Source organism: Nymphalis io, chromosome 26, assembly GCF_905147045.1.
Source record: "Nymphalis io chromosome 26, ilAglIoxx1.1, whole genome shotgun sequence".
Lineage (NCBI taxonomy): Eukaryota > Metazoa > Arthropoda > Insecta > Lepidoptera > Nymphalidae > Nymphalis > Nymphalis io.
In genome coordinates, this window is record NC_065913.1 from 6,814,174 (window position 1) to 6,841,913 (window position 27,740).

The 27,740-nt window shown below is 33.9% G+C and overlaps 1 protein-coding gene across 3 annotated transcripts in view; it reads left to right on the top strand.

The window, feature by feature from the left end:
• Positions 1-27,740, top strand: part of LOC126778416 (pleckstrin homology-like domain family B member 2) — a 106,471-nt gene that overhangs the window by 64,394 nt on the left and 14,337 nt on the right. For 2 of the 3 annotated variants that reach the window (XM_050501916.1, XM_050501917.1), the window contains 10 exons: positions 499-642; positions 1,314-2,209; positions 5,444-5,549; positions 6,239-6,359; positions 7,228-8,227; positions 8,690-8,889; positions 9,012-9,140; positions 9,249-10,495; positions 11,321-11,603; positions 21,627-21,657. In XM_050501916.1, coding sequence (XP_050357873.1) covers positions 499-642; positions 1,314-2,209; positions 5,444-5,549; positions 6,239-6,359; positions 7,228-8,227; positions 8,690-8,889; positions 9,012-9,140; positions 9,249-10,495; positions 11,321-11,603; positions 21,627-21,657 — 4,157 coding nt within the window. Of the gene's footprint in view, positions 1-498; positions 643-1,313; positions 2,210-3,653; positions 4,272-5,443; positions 5,550-6,238; positions 6,360-7,227; positions 8,228-8,689; positions 8,890-9,011; positions 9,141-9,248; positions 10,496-11,320; positions 11,604-21,626; positions 21,658-27,740 lie in introns of those variants that run through there. The other variant, XM_050501918.1, reaches the window with a different exon arrangement.

Below are 27,740 nucleotides of genomic sequence, written 5' to 3' on the forward strand. Positions count from 1 at the left end.
CGTATGACATAATGAACAATCAAAACCAAATTAAAGGCAGTGGCCACTTTGCATAACTTATTGTGATGGTGTAATTAAGGTGATGCTGTCTGGTAACCAAAACATGCATTTAGAGCCGGTTGGCGTGGTTCGTAGATACATGTCTCTCACGCTGATGGTTGGGAGTTCGATTTTCACCACGACAGACATTAGTGTGCATGAAAATGTCTGTTTGTTCTGCGTTTGGGTGTAATTATCTATATAATTATGTATTTACAAAAGAAAATCAGTATATGTAGTATATCAGTTGTCTGGTTTCCATAGTACGAGCTTTGCTTAATTTGGGATCAAATGACCGTATGTGAATAATGTCCCAGGATATATATATATATATACATCCTTAAAATAAACGTTAATATAAATTAATTATAAGATACACCAAATACACGGCTAACATGTCTAGATATACAATTACGTAACAAAAAATACCCCCTTAAATGTAAACAATTAAAATTCCAGGTAGCATGTTGACAATTGGTCGTTCCAATTATCTCCGTTTCAATCACCCCGAGGAGGCGAAGCTGATGAAATCCGTGCTGCCCTCCGGTCACGTGTCTATGGCTCCCATACAGTTTACACCGAATGAACAATGTGTCCCCACCGGTGAGTTGTCAATTTATATCACTGTCTTGTATTATTGTTTAGTGGCTTACTACTAGAACGGTGGTCAATTGAATTTCAATTGTCAGAATGGATATTATTGATGTTTTATATTCATTTGACAATTACAACAGTGTTTTTACTGCTGGTAACACTGTGTAACTGTGTTGTACAATTAATTGTACTGTAATTGGTGGTAGGGCTTTGTGCCAGCCCTACTAGGTACCACCCATTTATTACATATTCTAACGGCAAATAGCAATACTGTGTTGAGTACCGTTTGGATTGGTAAGTTAGCCATTGTAAATACAGGCACAAAGAACATAAGATCTTAGTTCCAAGGTTGGTGGTGCATTGGTGATTCCTTACGGCGCCAATGTTTAAGGGCTGTTATAACCGCATACCATTAGGTGTGCCTGTCACTTGTATTGTGAAAAAAGTACCTAAGTTATTTATTTAAAAACAATAATACTGGGGATGTCTGTTTTTAAGGCATAACTAATAGGTTATCTTTTTTTACTTCCAATTAAGCTTAAATCTTGAGATAAGAGTGGTTATTGATAAAATCTAACGTTTAAATTATTAATATCATATGTAATCAATGACATTGACCAAAACGAAGCAATTTCAAAACATTTAAACATCGAATTAATGTTTTTTTTTTCCATCAACAGGTTATGTCAACCACCACTCGGAATCGAGCAACCATTGTTACCAAAACACAAACATACAGAAGATATACAAAGACAATTCTTTATCGCAACTCGACCAAGAATTAGACATGACGCTCAGAGAAATGTCTAGAAAGAAACCGCCCGTCGCACCCAGGAAGCCTTACAAAGATTTAGACACGTCAGACTCGAATTCAGACCAAGAATCGAGACCGAAAATTGGCAGTATCATGGCAAAAGTATCGAAGTTCGAATATTACGCGAAACAGCAGAAAAACGTTGGTAGAAGTCAATTTTATACGGCGAGCGAAATCGAAATATCACCAAAAGTGTTCAGCGCTAACTCATTAACAGTGAACACACCCGCTAAAGACGTACTCGGTAACCGGAACATACCTAATTACATGAACAAAGTGAAACAAGAGCAGAAAATGATTGTCCTCAACGAGAATAATAGTTTAGATCCGAAGAAATGCTCATACGCAAACGTGGCTATACGTAACAAGACAAAAATTGACGATATCGTCAGGAATTTCGATGATACCAGGGCTGATCAGAAATTACCGAAGAAAATTAACAATGACCAGCAAAGTAGACCTGATAACAATATATATGGTAAAATAAACATTGACAGGAATGATACAAGGAACAATCTAGATTGCAAGATTGAATCTAGCAAGAATAACTTGGAATGCAGGAATGAATCTAGCAAGAATAGTTTTGATTGCAAGAACGAAAAGAGTTTGAATATGGATTTGAGTGATTACGGAAGGATATGCGGTGTGGGGAAAGTTGTATGTTTGCCTTCCCCGGCGTACGACAGAAACCCCCAGTATTCGCCGGTCTACGCGAATTGTCACTACGATAGGAGCTTCGAAGCTGAGAGTATGCGAATCAAGGTTGGTGTAATGTTTTAATTATCTTATAATATATATTTATTTATTTACATATATAAATAAACATTACAGCTTGAATCAGCTTGAGTCTGGGTAGGTACCACCCACTCATCAGATATTCTACCGCAAAACAGCAGTACTTGTTATTGTTGTGTTCCGGTTTGAAGGATGAGTGAGCCAGTGTAATTACAGGCACAAGGGACATAAAATCTTAGTTCCCAAGGTTGGTGGCGTATTGGCTATGTAAGCGATGGTTGACATTTCTTACAATGCCAATGTCTAAGGGCGTTTGGTGACCACTTACCATCAGGTGGCCCATATGCTCGTCCGCCTTCCTATTCTATAAAAAAAAAGACTTAGTATAGCCCAGTCAGTGAAGATTTTCGTCCTATAAAAGGTGGTGTAGTAACAATTTTGAAATATGTCGTTTAAATTTCTACTATGGTAAAAAATAAACCGTTGCTATTAAAAAAACAGATTTTACTACCTCATCCTTTCATTGTAACTACACCACCTTTTGCAAAGGAAATGTCTTTTTTTATACCCTACTGTCTGCACTAGTAATAAATCTTTATATAATGTCTATATTCAATTGTGTGTGATGCCTCGTTGGTCTAGTGGTTTTATGTAAGGCCGCAGACTCGGGAGTTCCCAGTACGGGTTTAATTCCCAGGTCGGGCCCGTAAAATGTTATTGGGTTTTTCTGACAGAAAATTCTCAGTATCTCCCGTGCCTCGGAAAGCACGTAAAGCCGTTGGTCCTGCGCCTTAACTATTTCCGGTCGTTTCGGTTTGCCGTCCCATCGGATTATGAGAGTTAGGGAATGGAGAGTGCACCTGTGTTTGCGCGCACACTTGTGCAATATCTCCTTCGCAGTTGGTGCAATCGGTCATTCGGTCATCGGTCAAATTTTAAAAATCATGGACCATCTGCAAGTTTCCACCGTATTATAAAAAAAAAACACGATTCAAAAGTGTAAGAGCCCACTTGAATAAAATATTCTCATTTTCTGACACAACCTTGTCAGGTTGTACACACACAAGTAGCAAAACATCGTCACATAATAAACGTTTATTGAAGAATTAAAACTGATAAAGTCGTAATCGGTTGGTAAGAAAACAATAGCTGTATCTGATAGCGAAGATAAACTTACAATGCGGTGTTACTGCGACAAATTAGTTTCATTTACGATATCGTACGATCTCGTTGTCTAAAAATATTAATAGCGATTAAAAAAAAAAAAGTGATTCGAGTGTTTAAATTATAAATATCGTTCTTTTTTTAAACGCGATAAAGAAATATTTAAAATAATATTAATTTTTAGTCCACGTGTGTGATTTTTTTTTTGTGTGACAAACCAGTGGTACTATTATATGTATATTGTATGTCTTAATATATGTATTTATGTTTGTTTATCTTTTCTAATTTATATTATTTTCCAAAAGGTCACAAATAATGAAAACACGCAGTCAATAAAAAAAATTTTTTTTAAGTGTTTATCATGTATAATAAAAGTGTAAAAATGCCGAAATCACAACAAAATAGCTATAAGGATTTTTCACATAAACGTTTAATAAAATTATTCGTAACGAGCCTCAAGAAGAACACGCTCGCTTTAAAGGATTTGAAGATTAGCTTCGACTCGAAAAGTCATCGGAAAGAAAACTTCGACACCATTTTCGACGTAGCGAACTCTATAAACGATAAACTCGAAACAGTCCATAAACTCCGAAACGATATTAAAATATATCGTACGATAAATACAATTCTAACCAATCATTATATAAAAGAAACGAGAAATCACGAGAACAATATAGACGCGAAAATAATTAAATTAGAGAAACAAATTTTACAATCGTACGATGTTTTACGCAGTGACATATCCAAAATGGCTGACATATGTGTTGCCTGTGAGAAAAAATCTAATATGTCAGCACCGATACAGAATAGTAATGTCATTGTTGTAGGCAATGATTTAAAAGTGAACCAGTTCAACGAATTGTACATTAGAAATCAAATTTACAACACGATTATAAAGAAAATTGATAAATTGTTTGTTAATCTGGTGAGTTAAATCTTAGAAATTTCTAATAAAACGAATAATTAATATATTTCTGAAATAATATTACTATCAGGTAACTTCTGATTAAGGTAATCATTGCACAATATATACATATATTTATTTTTTCGAAACGATGCTTCATAGATATGTTAATATCCGATAGGCTGAAGTCAATTTTAACAAATATATATACATTGGTTAAAGATCAAAGAAATTTAATCATAAAATAGGCTTTAACTCAGGTTGTCCTGTAAGGCACTGCTTGTCTTTTTCATGAAGTGTTCGTGTCGTATTTGCCATCCCATCCGTTTATGGGAATGAGAGATACAAAATGCACCATTGATCGCTCACACTTTTGCTCTATAATATATATAATGCGCAGTTAGCTATCCCTGAAGAATGGCCGCCAAAGAAGTCAATCAAGTGGACAACATCAACCAAATATTGTCAGGAAGAGATCGTACTCATGTTCATAAAGCTTTTCTTGCATTCTCTCTATATACTTTTAATATATTTCGACCTGTTATTTATATTATGTAAATACTGTCTGTTAAATTATTAGGGAAACATATATGATTCTCGGGGTATAGCTCAAGATTTTCTTTCATATTCAGCTTACATCCTTATGGAGTCGTATATAGGCTTATATAGAATATGGAATATAATTGAACGGTTTCTATTTTATATCTACATGTGTCTGGTAAAATTCTCCAACATGTGTATCCAACTTGCCATGAAGTATGAAGTTAAACGTGCTTCGAGCCTTATTTTTAATTTGTTTTGGCTCAATAGGACATTATTTTATGGGTTTTTGTTTTATCCTTTTTGATTGTGTTTGGCGTTTAAAAGGATAAAAACGTTTTGCCAGTCAGATAAGCTTAAAAGTTTGTGTAAAACAGAATTGGAATCAATGTCAGATATCTGAGAAAACATGGAGAAGTTGACGCGGCTCGGTTGGCATGGACAACTTCCATGAACTAAAACGTAGCGAATATACAACTTTTAAGGTATAATGATTAATTTGTTAAAGTGTTTTTTTTTTAATTAAGGAGACCGATTTTCTCTTCTCAGTTAAGAAACGACAAAAATCCAAAACACAAAAAAAACCATTTGACAATTGAACTTATAATATTTATTATCTGTGGTATAAAAAATATTTTATTTATCTATTTCAGGCATATCAAGATAGAATAAAAGAAGAAGAACAGAAAGAAGCAGAGACGGCTCGCCTCGAAGAAATACTTAACATGTGCGCTGAATATGAACGACAAATAACTTCAGGTAATCTAAAGTGCGTTTTAATTAGGCTAGATTATCTCGTCATGTCATCGACTGATTACTATGTCTTATTAATGTCATAATATAAGCGTGTTTGCTACAGCATTACGTCCCAATGGCTGAATCGATCGAATCACAGACATCTTTTTTGAATTAGGAATTTTAAATTTGTTTTTTTTTTTAATATTTTAAATTAGCTTTTCATATATTTGAGTGTTGCCATTGTAAAAAGTGAAGTATTGAGAGCTTGACAAGGCGAAGGGATAACTAAAACAAAATTGATATCTATTCATTATAACTGAATGTTCCAGCTTTACTTAGGTACCTTATTTATCGAGAAAAACTTGATGTATTTCTGAAAACATTGCTGGGAATAATCGTAGAACAATAAAACATTTAATATTCATAATGTAGCGATCACTTTGTCGAAAATATATTTATAATATATATATATATATACATATGTTTGTGTATATATTTCCTCTTGAGTATTCCGGAATAAATAAATAAAGCTTTACTTGCTTTTTTCTAAAAATATCTCAAAAGTATAAATTTTATTCTTTTTTTCAATTTGACAACTGTGAGTCGATAACAAATACTTAAGAAAAGTGTTTGTATGTAGTGATTTTTCGTACATTTTATATATATTATAATATTTAATTTTGAATATTAAAATGTTCGAAAATTTTCAGGTATACCAATAACGCCGACTGAGAAGAGGCCGCACAATAAGATAATAACAAACGGTTCACTACCGAGGAGCGTGACGCTGAACAATCCCAACTTTGTACAAACTAGCGAGGGTTACTATAAGTAAGTATATGGTCATCATTGAAAATAACTTTGGTTTATGATATTACAAATATTAAGTAAAACAGTTGGACATAATAAATAATAATTTATTAGCTATTTACTTAGGTCATAATTAAAAATTGTTAAATACCAATTTCCAAAGCTGTCAAAAATGACGGATTTTTATATAAAATTTTATCTCTTTTATACCTTAGGGATTCAATTGTGTCAAATGTTCCTTTTATACAGTGCTAACCAACTGTATAAAAGGAAGCCGTATGCAAATTTTCATGCTGCTAGCTCCAGTTGCTTGGGCAATGCGTTGATATGTTAGTCAGTCAGTTGTTATATTATGTACATATATATCAACAAATGTCAAAACACTTGTCGACTTATATACATAGTTTGCAAATATTCTTCTAGATTTGAACGATTGTTTTCTCATATGCACTTGTAAAGCGGATGAAAAAAATGTTTAATTAATGGTCACCTTCGTATATATATATTGTCAATACGCCGCCAACCACGGGATACAGGATGTTATATGCTTACACTAGCTCACTCGTGTTCAGATAAAAACTCTGCAATATAAAATTTTTTTATTCGGCGGTTGTTTAACTGTGATGATTTGGAGGTATATACAGACAGATTAACTAATTGCAGAAAGCCGATACCGATAAAAGTTTATTCAATTATTTACCTGAACTAAACATTTTATTTTGTTACGTAATAAATATTTACTTAATAATATTTGGAAACATATTTACTTAACATTGCCATAGATAAATATTATTTCATCCGTTATCTTGTTCTATTGTTACCAAAAAAAATATAATTGTTTATTTCTCATTACAAGTGAATATCAAATGATAAATGCTATCGTTTCCAGGTTTGATACTAGTCATAATAGGAGTTCACCTTCGAGTCAATCTCTTCCCATACAAAGAAATATATCTAATTACGAAAATTACGAAACATCACAATCACCAACACAATTAGAAGCATTAACGCCAGAAGTAACAATACAAGGTGACAATAATTATGAAAATATAGGCAGGATGGACGAAATAGGTATCCCAGTATTCGATGACGTGCCGAGAAATGATTTGTCTAGTCCAATTATGATAAGAAAACTTCAAAATGGTTCCATATCGTCCCCGATCGGCAGCCCCTATGAAAATGTCTACTTCAAGAATAATTTAGGCTTCAAACCAAAATCGCCAAACACCCAAAGCCCTAGAACGAGAATAAAGACTAGTTTCGCACATAAAAATCTGCCGTCTCCGCAGTATTTCATATTCCCAACGCCACCGCCCGTTGATAATTCAACGAAACCTAATTTCAATACCGAAGGTCGGACTAATGATGGCATTCATATCAATGAAGACGATAAAATCAAAATGAGCGGTATTGAGAAACAGTTGAGTTTAGAAGAGGAAATACCGATGATTGATGATGCAGATATAACTAACGATATTGAATTCAGATATTCAAAAATAATTTCTGATAAAAATAACGATTCGACTCAAAATACAACTGAAAATATAGATACAAATAATGAGATAGTTGAAGCTACGATGACTAAGAATAAAAGCTTCGATGATGTTAAAAAGGAATTAATGGCGGATATACCAGAATTAGAAGAATTCGAAAAAGATTTAAAAGAAAATAAACGAGAAAAAATTATTGAAACAATCGCTGAAGATATAAAAAAAATGGACGCAGAAGCTGATTCTATAGGTTCAGCAGTTTTGGACGAAAGTATAGACGAGCTGAAGGCAAGATATGATAATCTTAAAGAGGAAAGAAAGAAGCTGATCACGGAAATACACGAGATCAAATGTAAGATGACAGAAATAAGATCACAAGAGGACGACATATTACGAGAGGTAATGTATTTCTTTATTTGTCAACTCACACAAGTATTACAACAAATATATATCAGTATTAATGTTATTGTCTTCTATTTACTGATTCTCTTTTTTTCTGGTATTATATAAGGAGCCTTTATAGGCAGCCTATATGTCGGCCCCATCGTTACACGCTACTGATGTTCTAAAATAATTTGAAATATTCAACATCGTAATAATATTAATGAAATAGTGACATATTATAAGATAAAAATTTTAAATACAAATATTTTTAATGGTATTTAATTTTGCTTTTATCTTAAATTTAGATGATAAAGAAAATAAACCGAGAAGTAATAACGTTCTCTTTTTGTTTTAAAAAAAATAAACTTCAAATATTTCTGTTAATCTGTTATCATGGAATATAATTTTCTTATTTTTTTTATTAATGGTCTCCAAATTTTTTTATATTTTCATTATATTTGTTTATTTTATTTAAAGTTGGAAATGGAGAAAGCACTCATCAAAGGCGAATACGATTCAGAAATCGCAATTCTCAACATAGAACAAAAGAAGAAAAACGACTTAGTTGACAAAGCGAAAGCAATAGAGGAAGAAATCAAGCAGTTGAAAGAGAAGCAGGAAATAAGACAGAATGAGATGCGTGATAGAGTGGAAGTCGCCACCATGAAAGTAGATAGGTAAGTAGAGTTTGCTTAGAATAAAATTGAGAATATATTTTAAAATAAATATGTTAGTTAATTATTTAGAAAAACTTACATACTTTAACTTAAAAATGCAATAAGTTTTTTTGTTGTCACAGGATTGTAAAAGACTTGAAAGAGAACAAAGCCACTTTAGAAGAATTACAAAACGCTCAAGATATATTAGACAATGAGACCAAGATATTTGAAGATCTTGAGTTCCAGCACTTGGAAGAAGAATCCGAATTGTAAGTTTTGTCAGTACCCTTACTCTTAAGAAATTGTTAATTGTTTTATTTAATAAAGACATAGATTAAGAATAAATAATCTTTAATCAATATTTGTATGGTTTCTAGGCTGGCGAATAGAGAAGACTTACAAAATGATATTATTCTTCTATCCAAAAAAATCGACGCCCAAAAAACCAGAATACTCACGTTGAAATCAGAAGCCAATAACAATTTAACGTCAGCGTTAGAAGAAACAAAAGTGCTTCAAGCTGAATATGTGAAATTGCTTAATCATGTCGAACATTTGACCGGAAAAGTACAGATTATTGAAAAAGAACTGAAACCTATAGTTAAAAAACTAAGTGATATTGAAAGGACACAATCTCCTGATAGTGCATTTTATACGGATCAGACGAGAGCGAAGTCAGGTGAATTCGGTTACTCGCCTCAAACTTCTGACAGTGATGACGTAGACATTGCCAAACTATCTAATTTCGAAGATCATACGAAATTGTTGAAGGATAAATTCAATTCTATAGATCAAATGTCTCAATCAATGATTGTCGATATCGAAAGACAAGTAGCTTCGGATTTAGATGATCCCATAGAAATAGATAGCAGTCCGTCTAAATCTTCATCATCGTCTAAAGAAAAGAAAGGTTTCTGGGAAAGAAACTTCGATTCGTTGAAACGTAAGAGCAAAGACAAGAAAAAGCCAGAGAAAGTCGATATAATGTCGCAGAGTTTAAATGAAAATATATTCTACAACGACAACATAGAAATCGATGTGTCTTTGGACAAATTTAATAGTTTGAGAAATTCGAAACGAAAAGATAAAAAAGATAACGGCGCAATCAAGAGTAACTCATCGTCAAAAATACCAACGTTTGCTGCACTTGGTAAAATAATTAAAAAAGATTCGTTGAAACGAAAAGAGAACGCTCAGAAGGAATCAAGGAACGACGAATCGGAACTAAATGTCAAAAACCGTTACGTTAAGAATATCAAACCGGTTATGACTGATAATAAATACGTCAAATCGAAATCGTTATCGCCCGATAAAGTTTCGAACGAACCGATCAAGGAGGAAGATGGTCAGGAACAGAATAAGACCTTCGATGGAGTGCCACGTAAGGAAGGGAAGATTATGCATAGGAAAAGTTGCGGGGATGAACCAAATGTACGCATTGAATTTCAGAAGATGACGGATTCTGGTAAGATCCCCTCGCAAGACGATATTGATAGAATATCGAAAGTGACTATGGACGCTCCGATATTGTCAAGCGATACAGACGTCAATTCATTGGGGAAGAGGACTTTGGACAGCTTGATGGAAATCGAAAGGAAAAGGATGGAGATGTTGGAAGAAAAAGGTCAGTTAGTGGTTTTTTTTTTAATTTACATATTTGAGAAATTTATTTTTAACTTATATCTTTACTCACCTAGCTCTACCCTAACTTCGGCGATATATCGCTCTCGCAAAAAAATATTTTATACATTTTTAAAAACCTGCAGCTGAAATCTAGTCATGCCTGATTGCCGTCCCATTGCTAGACCAAAATTATGAGTGAGGTAATAGACGAGTACACCTGTGTTTGCGCACACACTTGTGCACTATAATATGCCCTGCCTGGCAATGGTCTCCTGGTCAAAATCGATCAGGAAACCGTTATATATATTTTGATTTCTAGCGATATGTTTAGAGTACCTTAATACTTATTTAAAAACAAAACGTTTGAACCTTCTTATGTATTTTGTATGTGGACTTTCCATATATTTTGGTCATTAGTGCTTTACAGGAATTACTATATCAGTATTAAAATTGAATGCATATTAGTTACTTCTTTAAAAGCAAGCTAGTCAAAATCTTTTAATAATTTGTTTTTAAATTTGACGAGCCAGTTGGCGTGGTTGGTAGATACTTGCCTTTCATGCCGAAGGTTGTGGGGCGATTACCACCCAGGTCAGACATTTGTGTTTATGAACATGTTTTTTTGTCTTGAATCTGGGTGTAATTATCTATATAAGTATGTATTTACAAAAGAAAAAGTAGTATATGTAGTATATCAAGTGTCTGGTTTCCATAGTACAAGCTTTGTACAAGCTTAATTTGGGATCAGCTGGATGATATTATTATTATTATATTATTATTAAATCTTACGTAATAATAAAAAATAAACAAGACATTAAAACTACAGGTTGCCAAGTAATAGAGAACGAACGTGAAAAGATATCCGAATTGAAACGGCGAGTTCAAGACGAAACGAAAAAACTCTGGGACCAGCGGACCAAGGGTAAGACGGACAGCTGTCAGTTGTCAACCGTCAGTCAGCGCTCGATCAGCCACCTATCAGGTGTCAGTCAGCTGTCAAGCGATTTTGACAGTGCAAACGTTGAAAGCGGAAAGTCGTTCGGGAACACGATCGACGACGCCAGCTTCGATGAGTTCAACATTACCAACTCTACGATTTACGATGAGAGGTAAGTTGCTGTTTTTTTATAATAATTTTCCAAAATATATATATCGGGATGACGTCACGGGGTCACGTTATAATACGTTACGAACGTACTTACGAATATATTACATATGTAAACTCAAATAAGCACTTAAAATACGATTCTTACTCAGACTCGCTCTCGAACTATCTAGACTCGACTCTCTGACTATCTAGTCTATATTGATGTTGAACGGTCTTACGTGCTTTCCGAGGCACAGTATTGTAAACGATAGTAATTTTCAAAGTCCAGGTTGCTGCTGAGAATTGTTCATAGCCAATATTTTTTTATAATAAAAAAAATATTGATATAAATTAAAGGTAAAATATATCAAAGGCACAGACAACACGTCCTTCGATATACAAATATTATATTTAAAAACTTAAGTCGTACTACTAACTTAACTGTACATAAATTTGTAATTTCTTAATACCGTGACTCGTTTGGTGGTTTTTTTTTAATTTCAATCTACTGACTTTAACAAATATATAGTAATTAAATATCTGATACATAAATCCAAATTATTCTTGCAAAATTAATGTCTATCATTACAAAATCAGTAATTTTTTTATTGACGTTGTTTTATAATTGACGAACATTTAAATCTTAATAGTTTCATTTCCAATTATATATATATATATATATATATATATATATATATACATACTAATATTATAAATGCGAAAGTAACTCTGTCTGTATGTTACGTTTTCACGGCTAGAACACTGAACCGATTTTGATGAAATTTGGCATGAAGCAAGCTTGATCCCGTGGAAGGACATAGGCAATTTTTTTATAACGACCCTTCTCCTAGCACCAACCAAACTCACCTAACATGCGGACGAAGCTCAGAGCGAAAACTAGTCTATATATGTATATAGACTATAGACAGCATTATTTACTTTAAAAAAAGTGTTTCGTAATATTTTTTTTATTAAATCGAAAGTTATAAAATATATTGATATTTCACGATATTAGTTCAATGTAATTACATTTTTTATATAATCCACAAGCAACAAAAACCTGAGTCAATACATGACCTATCTGATAAGCTATCAGTCGTTAGTTGAATCGCGAACGCGTTACGAGCGAGACGAAACGACACACGCTCCTATATATTATATTTATATATATATATATATATAAATTCTTTGTGTTATTAAAATTTATAGTTTGTGTATTTGTCTTATAAAAGCTAAAGTACCTAACTTTATCAATTAAAAAAAAACGTATATAGTATAATATAAAAGTAAATATTTTGTCAAATGTCAAAATTTTGACAGTTTTTTTTTTTAATGGTTTGTTGTCACAAACCGTTGTTTGTCGGTTGAAAAATTTTATATGAAAATAATTTAAAGAAAGTGTTAACTTTTAAATGTGAAATTTTGTCATGTTTGTTACACAATCAGGCCGACTCTACTGAATGGTTTTGAATGAAATTTTTTAAGGAGTTTGAATATGACGTATGTACATACAGTGTACTGTATTGTATATGTAATTGCTGTAATACATAATAAAGGCATCCCGGGATCGTAGCTAGAGATAGTTTTCTTAAATATTTATACATACGAATACATATAGATGTTATTAGGTATCTGTTTATTAATTAAAAAGCCGAGATGGCCCAGTTGTTAGAACGCGTGAATCTTAACCGATGATCGTGGGTTTAAAACCGGGCAAGCACCACCGAATTTTCATGTGCTCAATTTGTGTTTATAATTCATCTCGTGCTTGACGGTAAAGAAAAACATCGTGAGGAAACCTTCATGTGTCTAATTTCATTGAAATTCTGCCACATGTGTATTCTACTAACCCGCATTGGAGCAGCGTGGTGGAATAAGCTCGATACCTTCTCCTCAAAAGGGAGAGGAGGCCTTAGCCCAGTAGTGGGACATTAACAGTCTGTTATTGTAGTGTATATCGTTTCTCATAACAGCTGACCACGAATTATCTTGTAAACATGAAATCATTTGAACAACTCATTCGTGTTCGCTTTGATTTGAACCCGCGACCCGATATTGTGCCATTTGATTCTGTTTTCGACTCTACAAAGGCTCATGACAAACATAAGCTCTATGACTCGGTGATATTCGATCTAATTGCTGGTTGTTGGTCGTCAGGTTTATTCACGTTTAAAGTATTTTTCAAATTATATATAATTATGTATATTATTTATTATATTACGTTGGTCTAGTGGCTAGATATAAGGCCGCAGATCCTGAGTATCTGTGCTCAAATCCCAGGTCGGGTCATTAATAAGTTGTTGAGTTTTTCTGTCGAAAATTCTCAATAACAACCAAGAAACTGAATTTTAAGAATTTGTACAATCGCGTGCCTCGGAAAGCACGTAAAGCTTGTTAATCCTGCGCCTGAACTCTTTCCGTGTTGGCCGTCCCATCAGATTACGAGAGTGATATTGATGTTATGTGATATTGGTGATGAGATTTTTGAGTGATATTATTATTCATCATAGCAAAGGTGACGGCTAACGACCAGTGTTTAATAATGATAGAGAGGTAGAATTTTATAAACCCAGATTAAACAGTAAACCAGGAAGATTATTCCTTTGTCCGGCCATTATGTGTTGTGGAGGTCAGATGTTAAATGTCATGTGTAATAATTTGTTGTCTGTCATAGGTCAGTTGTCATTATTAATGGTATAAAAAGCTATATAATGTGAATGTGTGGGACATTGTTAGATTTAAGCCTTAGTATTGTTGTATTCCGTTTTGAAGGATTAGTGGTATAAATAACTTGGTCGTAGGGCTTTGTGTAAGCCCAACTGGGTAGATACATCGACTAATCAGATATTCTACCGCTAAACAGCAATATTCGGTATTGTTGTTTTCCCATATGAAAGGCGAGTGAGTAATGGTAGGAATGGTTGATATTTCCTACATCGCCAATGTCTATGGGCGGTGGTGACCACTTACTATAAGGTGGCCCATTTGCAAGTCCACCTACCATTTCATAAAAAAAAAACTACTAACTAGTATATATAACTACAGGCACAAGGGATATAACATCTTAGTTCCTGAGTCGGTGGTATATTGGCGATGAATGAATAAGGAATGGTTAATATTTCTTACTGTGCCAATGTCTATGGGCGGTGGTTATTACCATCAGGTTAATTTGCCAGATTGCCAACCTACTGTCAGTAGTCAAGCCACGATTATACTGTTCTTCTACTCTGAAGTTGTAAATTAATCTAATCAAACCAAATCAAATACCTTATTCAATGTAGAAACATTACACTTACATATTGACTGTTAAATTAGAAGAAATACCGTGACATGAAAATAACCGACGAAAGAAACTAAGCGGGGTTATTTTATCATGTCTTGTAATTGTTTACAAATTTTCAGTATAAAAGAAATATCCAGGAGGCGATCGTTTAATTCCCCTTGGTGTGCTATAATAACTTTTTGCACTCAAGCGTTCCTTAACAACAAAGCGTCACTATAATTGTATATCAGATTGCTATAATAGACCCAATTATTATGAAATTTGACCGTTATTGTCCTATATCTTAATAATAATAACAATAAACGTAACAACAGAAACGTACTTTAGTTGTAAAGGAATAAAGTCGTATTTCAAATGTATAGCAATCCATTGTTCACTCGGTATCGACCCAGTATTTGTAATCATCACAAGTACCTCCATATGACACATTTATGACACACAATCAGGACGGCCTTACAAATACAAACTAACCTATAAATTATACAGCGTGATTACATTCGTTTCAAAATGTTTTCGTCATATTTCAGATAGATTTTCAAATACACTTTAAATTTCCGACCTTAAGACCCCGTGAGTGCTTTTGATGACGCGTTTTAAACGAGAACAGGAATTGAGATGAACAATCTGAAACGAATATTGCGGGTTCTAACCCGGGCGTATACGGGCAATATCATTAAATTTTCATGTGCTTATTTGTGTTTATAATTCATCTCGTGCTCGGAGGTGAAGGAAATCTCGTGAAAATCTTTCACTTGTACACCATTATAACCGACTTAGATCAGTAAGCATCTTTTCAATAAAGGAGAGGAGGCCGTAGCCCAGCAGTGGTACATTTACAGGCTATTGCTTTACTTTTTTTATTTGATGTGTCGATGACCTGTAATATCAATTATTTATATCAACGTGTGGACTTAAAAAAATATTTATATGATTATTATAAATATCTAACCGAATACGAACTCACAACCTTCAACGTTAAATGCGAGTTCAATGCCACTATCAAAAAGGATATATCAAAGACAAATTTTTCGCTCCCTTAAAATAAACGATTTGTTTTCCCGTCCTTGTTTAAAGTCAAAATCTTTATTACGTAAATAATATCAATAAATTAACGTTTTAAGTGGTATACAAAAAAATTCGATTCATTACGAAAATATCAGAACTGAAGGTTTCATACCAAAATGTATTATTTATTAAAAAAGTGTGTGAGTTTAGTATGTGATGAAAATTCGCTTAATTTTCTCCTCTTGCTTCGGTATTATACCGATATATAGTATATATGGGTATACCTATATTCAGATCACGACGTCAACGGCGTCCGAGGGGCGGCCTTATAGGAGGTACTATTAGGACGCCATTACACCGTGCCCTTATGTGGGCTTGCAACATCTAGCTTAAGGCTTAAATGGCAAGGCAAGGAACCATATCCTACCCAGGCCGAAAATATATCCTGTTTCGGACACTCGCAGTCTCGAAAATCATATAAATACATTGGTTCTGTTCCTAAGTTTACTCCAGTCGGATTACCGTCCCATCATATTACTAGAGAGTACAGCTATATATGTGCATATATATATATAATTTACAATACTAGCTAAAAAGTGCCCAATAGTAATATAATATTATCATTAGAGTTTCACTTTTAGGAATATATCTGACTATGGTATGGTGTATTATTTCCAACGCAGATCAACTGACAAGTCTCCCATGAGACTGGTCGCTATGACCGAAATCGATCAGGAGGACAGTATCATCCAAATGTCATCAGAAAGAAACCGTCGCCATGACGATAAGCCTTTTTTCCCTTCTCTCTGACCTAATATTTTTTAATGCTACTCTCCATATTTTACCCAAAAAAAACCCTTTTTCACCTGGTATTTTTATTATGTTAATGTTAATAACCATCCCGCATTGGAGCAGAGTGGTGGAATAAGCTCCAAACCTTCTCCTCAAAAAAAGGGAGAGGAGGCCTTAGCCCAGCAGTGGGACATTCACAGGCTGTTACTGTAATGTTAATAACTGTCGAATTCTTTCAGGATATAACTTTTGAAAGTTCTTTGAAATTTATTCATATAAAATGTTGCACGAATGTATTTAAAAGAGCGTTCCGTATAAACTTCAAATGTTTATACACCTTCGCAGCTTGCAACAATTGAGTACACACGTTTTCACTAACACGTATGTATGTGTGTGCGAGTGTGTGTTGCATTTGTCGCCAGTCTGCGTTCGAGACGTTTTCTAGTTTCTATTTGTTTAAATGTCGTAAGTTTTTGTGAAATTCACCATCTATTTATATTCGTTTATGTCCAGTTGAAATGTTTCGATGTATTGTCAAGCCAGTTTTAACTACGGCTATCGAGGGATATGGCATTGAGATCGTGGCTCGTGTCAAACTGACCTTTTATTCAAACGACGCCGCGCGCTTCAATTAATATGTGTAGTATTAGAGAATGTATTTGTATTGATATTCTTTTACTGGGTGTGTGAAAAGGTTATAAATGTGTGACCTTTATATATACCTTTATATACCTTTATGACCTATATATATATACTTTTATGATATATTTGTTTTTAGGCGGGAAAATAATGGACACTTGGACATTAAATAACACGCAACGGATATAGTATATATATATATATATATATATATATATATATATATATATACACTACGGGCCGGTTGGTGTAGATATTGGCCTTTTTCGCCGAAAGTTGTGGGTTTCATTCCCACCCAGGACAGACATTTGTGTGTATAAACATATCTGTTTGTCCCGAGTGTGGGTGAAATTATCTATATAAGTATGTATTTACAAAAGAAAAGTAGCATATGTAGTATATCAGTTATCTGGTTTCCATAAATCAAACTGCTTAGCTTGGGATCAGATGGCCGTGTGCGAATAATGTCCAAAATATATATATATATATATATATATATATATATATATATATATATATATGGCTTTAAAAGAAGATTTAGGGTTCAAATCCAGAGGAATATTTTGTATTTTATGTTTGTGTGTTATTTATAAAGTCGAGTGTTGAAATTTTGGATGCAGTACTGCATCTTGTTTGTATAAATCATCTCGTGTTCGACGATGATGGATCGTAATGAAAGCATGTGAAGAAAGATGTTCTGGTTCATACATATATACATATGTATGTACGACTTTCGGGCTCCAATATAATTATGTATAAATGGATAATATCTCATGGATACAGTCTTAGCCTTATCGCTACATATCTCTTCCAGGGAACTATGTATGCGAATAAATAAACTCCACCTTATATTATAATTTCGGTGTAATTAAATTTAAAAGCGATCCGTCGATGACATTCAACCACAAGATACCCGTTTGACGTTGTCAGAGTGACATAACAACAAAAAGTATGCTATCACTCTCGTCTAAAAAAAATTTTTTTTATTGTATTTTAAGGCGGACGAGCATATGGGCCACCTGATGGTAAGTGGTCACCAACGCCCTTAGACATTGGCATTGTAAGAAATATTAACCATCGCTTACATCACCAATGCGCCACCAACCTTGGGAACTAAGATGTTATGTCCCTTGTACCTATAATTACACTGGCTCACTCACATTTCAAACCGGAACACAACAATATCAAGTACTGCTGTTTTGCGGTAGAATATCTGATGAGTGGGTGGTAACTACCCAGACGATCTTGCACAAAGTTCTCGACCGATAACGGCACCACAGTCTCGCTATCATTACCAGTCCTTACACTAAATCGGTTCACAATCGAATGAACCGTAATACTACTGAGTTCCTATTTACTCCTCCTGAGTCCCTTTTTATTGATAAACGACTCAATGCAACAACTAATATTATTTTAATAGTAATCTAATACAATATGAAATAAAGATATTTATTTATTTTATTTATTTGGGAAACATCCAGCATAATATAACACATAAACATTTGATAACAAAATAAGTCTCACATAAGCCAACTAAGTTTCCACTTTAACATTGAAACATGGAGTAAACCTAACCAGAACAAGTTATTGGCAAGTATTAAAGTATATAAAATAAAGTATTAACAAGTAATTTAAAAAGCAGAACAACAAAAAAAAAGGTTAAGAATATTAATGACAAATACAGTTTTTTAAGGCTTCTAAGAACAAATACATTTACGTTAAAGACATCTTATATTATAAAAAAAAACGTTAATTACGATATTATAACTTACTCGTATGTAAAACATATTTATGAATCAGTTATAAATAATTTAATCACTGCAATACATATTTACAATAATTTTATTTTAATCTCGCTATCGTGTATGTTTTGTACAATTAACGTCGGCCATTATAAGTTTTATTTATTATCGTAATAAGTAGCAGGCATACCCATGCCTGAAAGTTAATACCTCGTTACTATCCCACTGCTAGGTTAAGCCCTTCAGAGAAGGCTTGTAACTCATTCCACCACGCTGCTACATTCGGGTTGGTGTAACAGATGTGGCAGATTTTCACCCGACACGTGGATGCCGAGATGGCACAGTGGTTCGCACACGTGAATTTTTACACAAGAAACGCTTATGAAGTTATTGAAGCAGTGAAATAATATCTGCTTCCAGTTTCTACTTCTATTGAACTCACATAGATAAAATATTTACATATATTTGGTTATATTAATTTCTGTAATTACACACCCTGACACTAATATTGTGCATTATTATATATATAGTTATACATTATCATAGATAAATTGTTATCTTAGGCGCCACTCTTAAAGTATTTCCATTCACAGTATTATGTAAAACATCCTTATCCTAACTAATATTATAAATGCGAATGTGAGTTTGTTTGTATGTTTGTTTGTTACGCTTTCACGAATAAACCACTAGACCGATTTTAAAAATGTTTTCACCAATGGGAAGCTACATTATCGGCGTGTAACAGTACGGGGTCAAATAGTAGGCTACTATTTGACCCCGTATTCCCACGGGAACGGGAACTACGCGGGTAAAACCACGGGCAAGACGCTAGTTAATAATATAAATAAGAAAGTGAGTTTGTTTGTAATCCTTTTACATCTTAACTATTCAACCGATCATTATGATATTTTACATTTACGTTGTCAGGGGGCACAGAAAAGTATATAGGGTACCTAACAGCACCCCAACCCCTCGAGTGAAACCTCGGGTCGCAACTAGTGTAGTATAAAAATTTAATCCTAAGTTTAAATTTCAACCATAAATCTGTCGATGAAATATTATTTATAAATTTAGTAATAAATTATCTTAAATAGTTTTTTTATTGAAAATGTTCAGCCCGCGGGTGTCATAACTCATATCAATTTTATTGGTCGTAAACATTCGTTCATTTATGAATGAAAAATGAATAAAGAACGAATGATGGATAAAAAGAAAACGAACGGATCACTTATGTGTTGGTATGTATCTTTAGTTTTAATAAAAGCAATAAAACAAAAACTTTTAACTGGTTTTATGGTGTATATCATTTGTAAAAATGTTAATTAAATTATACAAGAGATATATAATCCCGATGGAATGAAGCCGAGATGGCCTAGTGGTAAGAACGCGTGAATCTTAACCGATCGTGGGTTCAAACCCGGGCAAGCACCACTGAATTTTCATGTGCTTAATTTGTGTTTATAATTCATCTCTTTCTTAACGGTCAAGGAAAACATCGTGAGGAAACCTGCATGTGTCTAATTTCATTGAAATTCTGCCACATGTGTATTCTACCAACCCGCATTGGAGCAGCGTGGTGGAATAAGCTCCAAACCTTCTCCTCAAAAGGGAGAGGAGGCCTTAGCCCAGCTGTGGGATATTAATAGGCTGTTACTGTATATAATCCCTACCGATGGTTTATCGACAAACTATCAATTAAGACAGTGTAAATAATCGGCTTTACTAACCTTCTTTTAGCGACTGTTTAATTAAACACTGATTCTCCCTTTCTGTCATTATTGATATGACATTCTAAAGAAGAAGACAGCGTTGTTTAACTAAACACCCGCTAATAATTATAAGGAAGGTCGAATACGCTTAATAGCTATAAAAACTTACAAGCCGCACTGCAGATTTACGATGTATATATCGTCAGTTCATATAAAGTTGCCGAGCCTCACGTAAAACGCACTGCGAATAATGTTCCACGTGCCTTTTATATGTTTTATGCATGCCTTAGTTCATATGCCATTTATGCCTTATCTGAGGGACTTTATCCAGCTAAAACTAGTATAATTTTACTCTAACCGCTTCCTAATGTAAGGCTTCAAATGTCAAAGTGCGTAGGGGCCTTTAAGTCCGAGTCTAGCCATGTCTAAATTGGACAACATAACTCTTGTTAGTTAATGAATCGCAAGTAAATTTGCGTAATATTATTTAAAGTATATGATAGAAATACGAAAATTAAATAATAATTAATAATAATAAAAATAAATAAATAAGAAGCGGTTGGTTTTCGCAGTGCGGGCTAGCTTAAGGAGTAGAGATATTAAAAATAAATCAATAAGAATTATACTTTTTGCAAATATATATTTTATCGATCAATAAATAAATAATGTATTATTTTATATATCACGGAATCGAAGGTTTTTAGAAGTAACTGTTTTGGTTTAAATATTTTAAACCAAAACAGTTACTTCTAAAAAACGTGTTTACATAAATTTATATTTAGAATGGTTTTTTTTTACATCATAAACTATAAAACTATAAGGTACATAGAATTGTATATTGTACTTGTATATAACTATGTTCTTTTTTGTTTCAGTTCCGGTTTTATGTCGTCGTCAATTGAAGAGGTGAGTTGAATTGTTTTACTATTATATGTATATTAACGGCCCAGAAAGTGTCCCACTGCTAAATAAAGAGCTTAATAAAACTTCGTACTGAACTCCCTCGGGCACGAGATTGGTGAACGAGGACGAGGTGATACCGGAATAAGCTTCATACCTTGGCCACAAAACGAGAGAACTTAGTCCAGTTTATAGAGAATTTACAGGATTTTACTCAGTGCTTTTTTTAAGAGAAAAGACATGTGTTTTTAGACCTTGTTCGTGACATGTTAAAGTGCTCTCGCCCCATTCGTCAGACCATTACGTATTTATTTCCCATAGGTTTTATTTTTGGCTACATTTATGGTAATAGAATAATATAATATTTTAAGCTTACCAGATATGAGACACCGTTGTCAATATAAATTTATTCTCCGATTTAATCTTAATACAAAAAAATTAATTCGTTTGTTAATTCCTCCATTTTTTTTAAACCGATACCATGACGGTTGTTGCCTTCCATCATGACAGGTAATGGCCAAATGTAATTTTATTACCAGTTGTATCCAACCGACCGTTACAGACAATCAGTAAAGTGCTAACAATATGACTGATTCCCCACTTTTATAATAACCAAGATACCTAAAGCGTGTATATGTAACATTTATATTGTAAGAAATACAATTTTATAAATCTTTTGGTTTACGCTACGCACGCCAGTTAAAATCCCAGTTTGCATGACTTTTCGCGACGTCCTCACCATCTGACTCGACCTGAGAGTTCAGGCACAAAACAATTGGCTTTTCTTTCTTTCCGAGGCGCAAGAGTGTCGATACTGCCAAGTTCCACATTTCGGAATGTAACTGAGTATTTCTTGACAATTACTTTTTAATTGCTCGACCTTGGCCTTAAATTCAAGTCCTCAAAATATCTATATGCATCTATATGCACTTGCTTGGTCGGTTGGTTGGTTGGTTTATCCAGAGGGGCTTACACGAAGTAGTACCTACTTCGTGTAAGCCCCTCTGGATAGGTACCACCCACTCATCATATATTCTATTATATAATAGTATTGTTGTGTTCTGGTTTAAAGCGTGAGTGAACCAGTGCACGATGCCCATTACATTTGTTTTTAATATTTCTTTCAATGTTTATTGACTGTGGTGTCCACGTACCATCACGTGGCCTTAAAATTAACAAAAAATGAACTCACCTTTAGACGAACGCGGCAGTTTTTAAAACTATTAATAAATCAATATGAACATATTAAGAGCGTGCATTTCAAGAGTCCATTGATGTCAATTTATACCAGGAAATTCCTTACACGGTCTTGTAAAGGAAATGCAACGCATCCGTGTACGAAGGAAACCATTCATCTATTCATAGTCTCGAAATAGACTGACAAATTGATTTTATTATTAGTTATTATAAACTTGGGTGGTAAGAAATTTCGAAAGGATTTATTTCGTACTGTAAATAAAAAATATGACTGTTTATTTGTACTGAAATTGTACTTCTTATAATGTAATAAATTCAAACAAAGCAGGCATCAAGAAATAGAATATTTGAAAAGTCCTGATTCATTTGTTCGTTCATGGTGTAAGGGTGAGGGAGCCAGTGTAATCACAGGCACAGACATAACGTCTTGGTTCTTAAAGTTGGTGGCGCATTGGCGATGTAAGCGATGGTTAATATTTCTTACAATGTCACTTTGTATAAGTTAATCCAGATTCGAACCGCGTAATATACGAATCGTGTTCTATCCACTGAGACATAGCCATATGTAGAATGACGTGAAACACACTTATATACTTAAAAGCAATCATCTGTTATCAGCACGCTTTATCACTTATCAGGCATATTTTTAGTATTCACACATGCACTACCTTTGTTCCGCGTTATCACAGCAACTTCAAACATAGTAATGACTTCAACTGAAACTATTTTGTTTATTAATGAGTAATTCTTTATTATATTTATGTTTTGAAATGTCTGACTTAATTTATTGTACATTTAGAACCAAAAATATTTAATTGGTCGCGATAAAACATTGTTTGATTATTTTATTCTGACTGTACCTTTGATTAAACACAATATTAAAATATAATAATAATAATATCCTGGGACATTTTTCACACACGGCCATCTGATTCCAAATTAAGCTTATACAAAGCTTGTGCTATGGAAACCAGACAACTTATATAGATAAGTACACCCAGACTCAGGACAAACAGACATGTTCATGCACACAAATGTTTGTCCTGGATGGGAATCGAACCCACAGCCTTCGGAGTGAAAGGCAAGTATCTACCAAATAAAATAAAACCGAAATAAATTTATCTGATTTAGTTTGACATCTAAAATTATTGTCTTTTTGTTGTATATAATTTTTGATAAAAAATTAGTATCTACACTCTAATTAATTTTATAAAAAAATGACATTTTATTTATACAGTTTAGCTGTTTTAAAACGTTATTTGCTGAATCTTTTTTTATAATCAATTCAATACCAAGTGACACATAGTACATAATACTTTATCTCCTCGCGGCGGAAGTAGATTCAATTAAAAATACAGCAAAAACATCGTTTATGTTTAAAATTGGAATGCACTAAAATACTTGATAGATAGTTCATAAAAATTAGAGTACATCCCGAAAACATCAGCGGCACGTCAAAGAGTGTAATCAAACCCAATCTAGTTACCATTACAAAAATTAAAAAAAAATAACCTATTAAATGTTGACTATCAACGTAAACATTCTATACCCGCCCACGATTTCAGAAAACTAAAATTAACTTTTAAATTAGTCGTAGTGTCAGTGTAAAACCGGCTGGCAGCGTGGCTAGTGTCAAGGTGCCATAAAAATATATTTTTGAATTTAAAAAAAAGTTTCTCCTGTCGTTTCAGTTGGCGCGAAAAGTTTCGGTAGAAACGACGTCTTTTTTTTTAAAGTACGCGAATAAGTGCCTAGTGCTTTTAGTAGTGTAATTTTTTTTATTAATTGGTTGATTCTTAAAATACCCTAAAAATTATCCAATAAATATTAATTAATAATATTTATATTTTTTAAAATAAGTTAAACTAAATATTAACTAACTGTTGTATTTCAAAAATAAACTTACACAGATAATTGTTTTTTAACGAATTGGTTACTAGATAATTCATGGATATACAAAAATAACTTCATTATAATCGTTGAAATATTAATAACCAAGTTCCATCTTGACGCCTGTTCCGAAAGATTAAACAAACAATAAATCCGCCATCTGTATTGAGTTTCGCCATGTAGGAACTTGTAAACATTTTCATGCGTCATTGTGATCAATTAAATAATACCAACTTAAGGAATATTACATTCATATTACTTCGAATAAACTACACTAAATATATATATATATATATAAGAAACAAGTTTTGGTCCGCGTGTTATCAAGTGTTAGGTATAAAAAATGTCCTTGCAGTTCAAGCTCCCTTAATATGAAATTTAATCAAAATCGGTTAAGTGTTTTAGCCGTGAAAGCGTGACAGACAAACAAACCACGTTCGCATTTATAATATTACTACGGATTAATTATATTAACGAACACTCGTACATATTATACAAATAATATTATTATCACACCCTTGTTTTTGAATTTATAAAATATATATTCTCTTTGCAAAAAGTATCTTTTTAAAATTAAAACGAAATTAGCGTTTAAAAAAAAAATCGTAATTACTTGATATTGCATTTTGCAATAACTTTTATTTAAAAAAAAATAATTTATATATTTAAAAAAATTACGAACAATACACATAAAGACTATTATCGTCGTCTTAAGATTCTTTCTTAACATCCGTGAAAATACGTTACAAAATTCCCATTGAAATTTAAAAATATAAAGCCTATTCAAATAGGCTGTTATAAGCATTTTTGAATCGTTAGATTACAAGATCCAAGCATGTAAAGCCAGTGCTATTCTGTAAGAACAAACTCGAAACTCACTGCAGAAAACGGTTGGGAAACGTCGAAAGTGATATGCGACATTAATCATAATTATAACATTACAAGAACACACGCATCAAAATAGTATATCACCATAAGTCGATTGTCAAAGTTTACGGGTAAGTAATGAAGTGAGTCCTGATGGAATAGCACTGCAATCGGAAAATAGATTCTACCAAAAAGATACCACGAGATTCTCAATATTGACATTTTACTAACGAAATACATGGTTTACTATAGACCTACAATCAAACTTCTATGTCCTCCTCCTTAGTGGTAGAACTTTGTGCTAGTCCGTCTGAGTAGGTACCACCCGCTCATCTACTATTCTACCGCCAAACAGCAATATTAAATATTGTTTTGTTTAGGTTTGAAGGGTGTGTATCAGTTTAACTATAGACACAAAGGACATATATCTTAGTTTCCAAGGTTGGTGGCGCATTGATGTACGGAATGGTTATATATCTATATACCCTGGGACATTTTTTTTTGTATATTCGCCGGGAGGGCAAATGACTCTACTCCACCTGATGGTAAGTGGTAGTAGAGTCCAAACGCGACGACGGCCAGTACAGACGGGAAAAACGTTCTGCACTAGCCGCCTTCGCCTTGCCGGCCCGCAAGATGCCTCTTCACGCCTCGTTTGAAGGAACCCGGGTTGTAAGAGGAGGGGAACACGTGAGCTGGTAAGGAATTCCATTTTTTGGAAGTGCGACAAAGAAAGGAGTTGCCAAATTTCTTTGTTCGCGATGGAATTGATGTCACAGTTAGGCGGTGACATCGAGAACCAGCTCGCGTGGACTTAAGAAGGAAGGGGGAAGCAGGAATTAGAGAGAATAATTCCTCAGAGCACTCGCCGTGATACAGTCGATAGAAAGCGCTCAGTGCTGCTATCTCACGACGCAATTGTAAAGGTTCAAGGGTGTTTGTGACCTTTACGTCGCCAATAATGCGTACGGCACGTCGCTGCAACCGGTCCAAGGCCTCAAGTGGGTACTTAGCGGAGCCATCCCAAAGGTGCGAGCAATATTCCACGCAAGACCGTACCTGTGTTATTCACACACGGCCATTGATCCCAAACTAAGTAGAGCTTGTAGTGTGGAAACCAGACAACTGATATACCACATATACTACTTTTCTTTTGTATATACATACTTATATAGATAATTACACCCAGACTCAGGACAAACAGACATATTCATGTAAACACATGTCTGTCCTGGGTGGAAATCGAACCCATAACCTTCGGCGTGAAAGGCAAGTATCTACTAACCACGCCAACAGGCCCGGCAATATATATACATAACAATTAATGTTTTTTAGGAAGTATATATTGACTTTGAGTAGTCCGTATAGTATTCGTTCCGTTTTACTCAATGGAAGGCGTTTACAGACTGTCTCATAGAATTATTGATTTAGATTAGTAAGATTGAATTATCACTGGTGTTGGCAAAGACCTTCGGCCTTTAAGCTTTTGACATTGCCAATGCGTTGCCAACCGTAGAATCTTAAATTTATTATATCGCTAATACACTGGCACCAAATTGATAGTATACTGACCGATATTGATAGAATTCCAAACTCACGATAAAAATTAGCTACAATAGCGTATAATATGCGCAATCTTACTTAGCCGGCCCAACGTTAGCCTCTCTGAGGCGTTTGGTAAAGAATAACGATAATCGACTAAACTGTAAGTGTTTTCTTCAATAAATAAATACGAAACTGTATCTGAGCAAACAGCCCAGTCTCTCGGAACTTAATTCAGACCGGCTAACAAAATTCGTCTGTTTCGTGCGCGTTTTAGTTAAGGTAAATACTAAATGCCTAATGAAACAGTGATTTCTATGATTGTTCTGTGGATGGAATATGTCGGAAACATTTAGGCGTTTTGTACTTCTTTTTTTTTATAGAATAGGTAGGCGGACGAGCATACGGGCCACCTGATGGTAAGTGGTCACAAACGCCCATAGACAATGGCGTTATAAGAAATGTTAACCATCGCTTACATCACCAATGCGCCACCAACCTTGGGAACTAAGATGTTATGTCCCTTGTGCCTGTAATTACACTGGCTCACTCACCCTTCAAACCGGAACACAACAATACCAAGTACTGCTGTT